The 8,137-nt window shown below is 62.4% G+C and overlaps 1 protein-coding gene across 1 annotated transcript; it reads left to right on the forward strand.

Annotated features, from left to right (window-relative positions):
* Positions 1 to 566: 566 nt before the first annotated feature.
* On the forward strand, positions 567 to 8,132 carry LOC112113164 (rap guanine nucleotide exchange factor 3-like; the record flags this gene model as incomplete). Its single annotated transcript, XM_026662030.1, has 10 exons — positions 567 to 720; positions 1,387 to 1,463; positions 1,879 to 2,025; positions 2,526 to 2,641; positions 3,129 to 3,217; positions 4,243 to 4,321; positions 6,437 to 6,587; positions 7,076 to 7,158; positions 7,775 to 7,814; positions 8,085 to 8,132. Coding segments are annotated over 10 exons (984 nt in total), but the record flags the coding sequence as incomplete, so codon positions are not given.
* Positions 8,133 to 8,137: the final 5 nt, after the last annotated feature.

Below are 8,137 nucleotides of genomic sequence, written 5' to 3' on the forward strand. Positions count from 1 at the left end.
ATGGTCAACCCCTGCTCTGCCCTCCCCGCCGTCAGTCCCTGCTCCCCTCCCCCACCAGCCCCTCTCCCCACCAGCCCCGCTTCCCTCCGCCTGCCAGTCCCCATTCCCCTGCCCCCACCAGCCCCTACTCCCCTCCCCATGGTCAACCCCTGCTCTGCCCTCCCCGCCGTCAGTCCCTGCTCCCCTCCGCCTGCCAGCCCCCATTCTCTTTCTCCCATCAGCCCCCACTCCCCTCCTCACCACCCCTGCTGCTTTCCACCCCACCTACAGTCCTGCTCCACCTCTACCCTGGCTGCCTCTACCCAGCTCCAGCCTCCTTCCAGCCATGGGGCACCCTCTGCCGAGCACCTCTTGCCCTCTGTGTATCCTAGACTGTCCAGCCCAACCCCCCGGCACTCTCTGCCCCCTTGGCCCCATGGAGTTCCCCAACCCAACTCCCCAGGCATCTCACTGAGCCCCACTGGGCCCCCGCTGTTGCTCCTGCCAAGTTCTGCCAGGCAAGCCCGGCCCAGCAGCGCACCCTCCCTCCCACTGCCCCCCTGCCCCAATATGCTCATATCGTTCAGCCCAGGCCTCATGCCATCCAGCGCCCGCCCCCCCCCCATCCCACGACCCTCGCCCTGTGCCGGGGCAGCACTAAGAGGTGTCTCTCACTGCAGGTGAAGCGGGAGCTGGCCTCTGTGCTACTGTTTGAGTCACACCCCAAAGCGGGCACCGTGTGTGAGTATCACAGCCTGCCCCAGCCAGTGACTCTGTGAGCGTGCTCCTCCCAGCCTGGGCCCAGAGCGGGGTGTCCTGCGCTCTGCCAGTCTGGTTCCTGGGGCACCACTCTACCCAGCCTGGGGCCTGGCGTCCTCTGACCAGGAAGTTACACCTTGGAGATGCAGCACCAGGCACTGCCCCATGGTGTGCCATTGCCTGGCACCGCACAGCAGACTGACCAGCACCAGAGAGGGCAGTGACCTCCCCTGGCACCCACTGCAGGGCTCCGATCCCAGGGACCCTTGTGCCCACCAGACCCTGCAGGAAGGGAAGGGAGGAGCCCCGGGGCTGTTTGCTGGGGTGCAGGACCTGAGCCCTGTGCTCTCTGAGTTCCTGGGCGGTCAGCGTGGGAATGGCTGGAAACGGTGGCATTCAGCGTTTGGCACATCCCAACCCCGCTGTGCTGCCCCACAGGTCCTCACGGCTTAGGGGACGGAGCCGGCTAAAGCACCAGCCCTGAGAGTGCTCGTCCCGTGCTCCCCAGGGCAGGGCTGGGCTGGGCAGGGCAGCTCCCCTGGAACGCATAGCCTCTGCGAGGCTGGGACGTGCGGTCTAGACCCCTGACAAGGGCTGCCCCATCTGCAGTCGCTTGGGCTCCCTGGACAAACCACGGCTTCTTTGCAGTGTTCAGCCAAGGAGACAAAGGCACCTCGTGGTACATCATCTGGAAGGGCTCAGTGAACGTGGTCACCCATGGCAAGGTATGTGCTTCCCTGCCCTCCACGCTGCCCTGCCCCTACAATCCCACTGGGCCCCACTGCTGGGACAGAACCAGGACCTCCAGGCTCTTCCCCCTGCAGGCCCACTGGGCCTAGGGTGACCAGATAGGGAGCATGTAAAATCGGGACGGGGGAGAGTACAGTTGCCTATGTAAGACAAAGCCCCTAATATCGGGATATCTGGTCACTTTACCTGGGCCCCACTGCTGGGACGGAACCGGGACCTCTCAGCTCCGCCCCTTGAGAGCAACCAGTGGAGGTGGGAGCTGAAGGGCCTGTGTCCCCTGGGCCAGCATGGTGCTCCCCCTACATCCCAGTGCCTCCCGGATCCCCTGCTCCCCAGCCGGCGGGTGATGGTGTGGGGGTCTCTGGTTTCTCACCCAGCTGCCACCCCCAGGGCCTGGTGACCACCCTGCACGAGGGTGATGACTTTGGACAGCTGGCGCTGGTGAACGATGCCCCCCGAGCCGCCACCATCATCCTGCGGGAGGACAACTGCCATTTCCTGCGCGTGGACAAGCGAGACTTCAACCGCATCCTCAAGGTGGGCCCAGACCCTGAGCCACGGGGCCCAGCCATCCCCAGAGGGCAGTTCTCCTGTGTTCCCCTTCCTGCTGCCCCGACAAGCAGGCTGTGGGCACCGAGACTGCTGCCTCTTTGGTCTGTGGATCATCTCACCTCACCAGAGCCACTTGGCCCTGTGTCCATGGCGTACCAGGCTGGGGATAGGGCTGGGGACACTGGGCAGCAGGAGGGTGTGTTGGGGGGTGTGTGGCTGACACATGTCCTGCCCCTGGCCCTGGCCCTGTCCTTGCTTTGCCCCCAGCCCTGCCCCCGCCCCAATCCTTGCCTCTGCCCCAGTCCTTGCAGTGCCCTCTTTTGGCCCCAGTCATTGTCCTGCCCCAGTCCTTGCAGTGCCCACTACCCCGCCTCAGTCCTTACTCTGCCCTACCCCTGCCCCAGTCCTTGCACTGCCCCACCCCACCCCTGCGGACCCATCTCACTGGGACAGTTCAGTAGCCGCACTGACGTTGGATTCTCTAGGGTGTTGAGGCCAATACCATGCGCCTGAAGGAGCACGGGAAGGTGGTGCTAGTGCTGGAGAAGAACCTGCAGGGAAGCGGCTCCAGCAGCCAGTCACCGTCTGCGGGGAGCAGTAGGTACAGCGGCTTCTACCCCTGCGGCCAAAACCTTGCCAGGCCTGGGACCAGCAGCACCCCAGGGCCCAGGCGGCACTGAGACAGATTGGGTTGTTCCCAGGGAGACCTCACTGCAACCCCAGGCTGCCCCATGCAGCTCCCACACTCGTCCCATCGCCTCCCTCTGACTGGGTCCCACTGTCTGATGCAGCAGGGTGGGGAGCTGTTGCTTCTGCTCCCCTTGGCCTCCCAGAATCCATTGTGGGAGGCAGCTGCAACATTTCAAAGGAGCCGTGGTGCTTGTTGCAAAGGATGCTGGGATGCATCTGAGCTGTGGGCCCCAGCTGCCAGATTGGGAGCGTGTGTGGGGCAGGTAGCGGCATCTCTGTAGTTGGCCACCTGGTGGCTCTGCTGAGCCTGTGTGGGCTGTGGCTCGGCCACGTGTCTAGGGGATGAGGCTTATGACCCTGTGAGAGTCTGACATGCCTGGGTGTGCTCTGTCCTCCAGGTACTCGGTGATGGCTGGGACCCCTGACAAGATCCTGGAGCATTTGTTGGAAGCCATGAGGCTGGACGCGACGTTCTCAGACCCCCTGGGTATGTGTGGGTTGGCTGGGCTGGGCTCGCCACATGCTCAGACAGGCGCCCCCGGATTCACGCTCCCACGGGTACCTGTGCACGGACACACACAGATACACGCGTTCCCAGATACACAGGCACAGACATGCCTGTGCGCAGAGATACATGCGTGCACGGACATGTGCATGGATACACACGTACACAGATACACGCTCATGGGGACACGCATGCAAATGAAGAGTTTCTCTGAGCTGGGACATGGTGCCAGGCTCCCCCAGGACTAAAGGGAAGTGCTGCACTCAGCCAGTTCATAGAGCAGAGACTGTCTTACATCCTCCACACAACGCCCATAGCTAGAGCCTTACCAAATTCATGGTCCAGTTTGGTATATTTCATGGTCCTAGTATTTTAAAAATATTGAATTTCATGGTTTCAAGATATTTAAATCTTAAATTTCAGTGTTGTAACAAAGCATGACTATGTATTTAAAACCACAAACATATAAAGCCCTTACGTCACCATTTCTCAAACGGGGGATCCCGACCCAAAAGGGAGTTGCAAGGCTAGTGCCATCCTTACTTCTGCGCTGCCTTCAGATCTGGGCAGCTGGAGAGCGGCAGCTGCTGGCTGGGCACACAGCTCTGAAGATAGTGCCACCAGCAACAGCAGCATAGAAGTAAGGGTGGCAATACCACACCAGGCACCCTCACTTCTGTGCTTCTGCTGGCGGTGGCGCTGCCTTCAGAGGTGGGCAGCCGGAGAGTGGCAGCTGCTCTCTAGCCATCCAGCTCTGAAGACAATGCAGGGGGCTGGGATGGTTGGGGGGATGGTGGGAGCGCAGGGGGCTGGGATGGTTTGAGGGAGCTGGGATGGTTGGGGACTGGGAGTACAGGGGCCTGAGGTGGTTTGGGGGCAGGGGACTGGGATGGTGGGAGTCTGCTGGGCTCAGAGCCCCCTGCTTGGGGATTGCTGCTGGGCCCAGAACCAGTGGGTCCTGCCTGGGGCGAGGACCCTTTAACGCGTGCTGGGCTGGTGTTTTTCAGATACCTTGGTTGGGGATTTCCTGCTGACCTACAATGTGTTCATGCCGACCACCCAGCTCTGCAGAGCCCTGCTGCACCAATATCCTTTTAGGGCCGCAAGGACCCGCACCTCGCGGGGCAGCCGGGGAGGGGGTGGGTCATGGGGGTTTCCTCCTGACCACGAAAGACAGAGAAACCGAGAGAATCTGTGAGGAGCCCGCCAGAGAACCACTGTGGGGGTCTGTAGCTCTGCAGCCTGTGTGTTCTGCGCTTGGGCTCCGCTGTCTGAAGAAACAGGCCCATTCTCAGGGCCCACTGGCCCAGAGGTGCCACCCCCTCCACACTCACTCAGGGAGACCCAGATCCTGGCTCATTTTGCTGGTCTCAGTCTAAGGCTATGTCTGCACTGCCAAGGGCTGTGAATAAACCACCCCCTTGAGCGACGTAAGTTACACCGACCTAAGCGCTGGTGTGGACAGGCTGCGTCGGTGGGGCGTAGCTGCCGCCACTCGTTGGGGTGGAGTAGGGTTACCATCCGTCCGTATTTCCCCGGACATGTCCGGCTTTTGCGTCTCTAAATAGCCGTCCGGGAGGAATTGGTAACAAGGTTAAAATGTTCGGGGGGTTTTTTCTCCCTCGCCTCCCTCCCTCCCTTCCATGCAGAGTGCGGCTGCTGATTGGGCGGCTGGGCCGATTGACCCACTCCCATTGGCCTCCAGCAACCAGAGCCCTCCCCTGCTCCCCCCTCCCTCTGTCTGCAGCCCTGTGTAACACACAAACCGACCCACTGGGCAGAGTATTTTGCAAACACGTGGAGCCAGAATGGTAAGGGGAGTCCGGGAGGGGGGCAGTCAGGGAGCGGGGGAGTGTTGGATGGGTCCCCGGCGTCCACCTGCCACCCCCCCCTCCTCGCGTCGTCCCCCCCCGTGGGCCCCGCCCTGCCTGCCTCTCCCTTGTCTGCTGCCCCCGGGTCCTAGTGTCCCCCATCTACTAATGGGAAGACAGGCTGCCCTTTCTCTTCAGATCGTATAAATCCTTCCACCCTAGCCCTGAGCCTCTCCAACATCCCAAACCCCTCAGCCCCAGCCCTCATCCCCCACACCCTAATCCTCTGCTCCATCCCTGAGCCCCCTCCTGCACCATGAACCCCTCATCCTCAGACCCACAGCCCTCACCCCTGCATCCCCTCCTATCCCCATACTCCCTCCCAAACCCCCTCCCCCTTCCCACACACCCCCTCCTGCCCTCAAACTCCCTCCCAAAGCCTGCACCCCTCACCCCCTCCTGCACACCCACCCCCTGCCCCAGCCCGGAGCCTGCACCCAGCACCCAAACTCTATCCCAGAACCTGCACCCTGCACCCCTCCTGCACCCTAATCCCCAGCCCAGGACCCGCACCCCAGACCTCCTCCCCCCACCCAACCCCCCTCCCAGAGCCTTAGGCAGATGGGGGGGGGGTTCTGGGCACCACCAAAATTTCTACAACCCTGCCACCCATGCGAGTGGATAAGGGTCGGGGCAGTCAGGGGACAAGAAGCAGGGGGGGGTTGGGGTTCTAAGGGGTGCAGTCAGGAGGTGGGAAGTGGGAGGGAGTGGATGGGGGCGGGGCTAGGGCGGGGCTAGGGCGGGGCTTCCCCCCCCCCCGTGTCCTCTTTTTTGATTGTGGAAATATGGTAACCCTAGGGTGGAGTAATGAAGTCGACGGGAGAAATCTCTCCCATCTGCATAGAGCAGCTTACACCGGCTCTGAGCTCTCTAGTGTGCCCATAGTCTGCGTCCCTCTGGCTCAAAGCACCTGCTGCCTGGGCCAGTCGGCACCGAGTTGCGCACTGCACAGGGGCTGTATGCAGAGAGCAAAGGCATCCCAGCCACTGAGCTATGGACTAGACAGAGCTGCTTGCACCTGGGGGGGTCTGGGATGTGGAATGGGGTGACTGTCAGCAAAAGGGCAGTGCTGTTAAAGCCAACAATGTGGGCGTCCTGGTCCCCCTCCCTGCCCATGCCGTGGGTCCGATCGCCTCCTGCTGTGCACACTCCCCACATGCCTGTGCTGTGGGGCTGATTGGTTCTGCTGTTCTCTGGGTGCACACTGCAAGGCTCGTCCCTCTCTGCAGTGGGGCCGATTGCCCCTGGGCATGCCCTGCAGACTTGCTGCCTGGCCCCATTACTGCTCCCAGCACACACTGACCTAGAGGCTTCCTTGACTGGCCCCCACTTTCCACGCGGAGCCGTCCGAGGGCTCGGAGCAGGAGAAGGCTGTCTACTCCCTCAGCAAGCGGCAGAAGATCCTGAGGCTGGTCAGCCAGTGGGTGCTGCTCTATGGGCCCCTGCTGCAAGCCGACCACTGTGCCATAACCCTGCTGCAGGTACTGCGGGGGAGGGGGCAGGGGAGGAGCTAAGCAGCACATGGGTAGGGGAGTGTGGCGAGCAGCGGGCTCAAGGGGGCTGACATCCAAGGGAATGACGAGGCTGGTCCTGGCCTCGGAGCTGCTGAGCTCTGTCCCCTGCCACCCGTGGCCACCGTTCCTTGCATGTCCCTTGCCAGTGGGGGTGCAGCCCATGAGGACGTGATTCCATAATCCAGCACCAGGAGCGCTACCCTAGGAAAGTAAAACTGCCCCCGGCTACTGCCCCCTGCATAGCAGGAGTCCATCCTTATAGCCCCAGGGACCCAGACACTCAATCTGCCACAGGTCATACTGGCATTGTGGGGGCATTGCTTCCCATGGAGCCCACCCCAAATACCCACCCCCCCCGGGAGAGATTTCCAGGCCCCTGCGTAGGGTGACCTCAGGGTCACCCTAGAATCACAGTGCAGCCTTGGTACTGACCAGCCAGAGCCTTTGTCCTGCAGAACCTCTCGGATTTCGTGAGCCGGGATCCTCGCCTGTGCAGCCTGCTCCGGGACCAGACACAGGATCGTCGAAGGAACAGAACGTGAGTCACCGCCCCCCCGCCCCACCTCCTTACATCCGAACCCCTGAGGCCCCGTCCGTGCCTAGACGGAGCCATGCCAGTGCCTCACGCGGGCCTGAGTCCTGGAGAGGCTGCGGTGTAACCCGGGCAGCAGTGACTGGAGCGCTGGACTCCCGGGTCCTAGTCCCAGGATGGATGCGCAGGTGTGTGGGGCTAGAGTGGGGGTGGGGAGTCAAGAGGTCTGCCTTCTACCCCAGCCCTGCTGCTAACTCGCGTGGCTGGGCCAGGCCTCTCTGTGCCTCAGAGGGAATGGACTTGGGAGGCTAAGGGCTCTTGGACATGCTGCGAGGACACGCTCTGTGGAGGAGGGAACTAGTCAGTATCATTCGGACCCTCTCCCCATCCAGGTATCTGGGCTCCCCGCTGAGAAGGAGGGGTTTAAACACACAGGAAGCTCTGGGGCTCAGTGCTCTGGTGGAGGAGCCCCAAGCTGAACTCCCCAAGTGAACTCGCGGCCGCCGGCTCTGCTCTGGGCGACGTGGTGCCCCCCCGGGTGCTGTGACTGCAGGGAGCTGATTCACACCCGGGAGGGGCCGGCTCTAGGGCTCTCACCCGTGTGTGTTTCTCCTCTTTGCAGACTGGAGAACGGTGGCGGAAGCGCATCTCCACAGCCCAAGGTACCGACAGCCCAGCAGCGCCGCGGGGCACCTGCTGCCCCTTCCGGGGGGCATGGTGGGTGGGCAGGGAGCCAAGGAAACGCCCCGAAGGGGAGTGGCCCTGACACAGGCTGAGGGCGATCGTGTGGGACTTTGAGGGCTTGGCTCACCTGAGCTGCCCTGTGGGTCTCCGTGGAAGTGCTGTGCCCTTGGGCTGTGAGCATGGCAGATGCCAGTGTCTGCCATTCAGCACCCTAGTCCCATCCCAGCTTCTTCATTCCCCCATCCCAGGTTCGGAGCACAGTGAACTGGATCGCCAGCCTGGAGGATGCCACGCTGAGTAA

This window comes from Terrapene carolina, unplaced genomic scaffold (assembly GCF_002925995.2).
Source record: "Terrapene carolina triunguis isolate 2854851 unplaced genomic scaffold, T_m_triunguis-2.0 Scaffold21570, whole genome shotgun sequence".
Classification (NCBI taxonomy): Eukaryota; Metazoa; Chordata; order Testudines; family Emydidae; genus Terrapene; species Terrapene triunguis.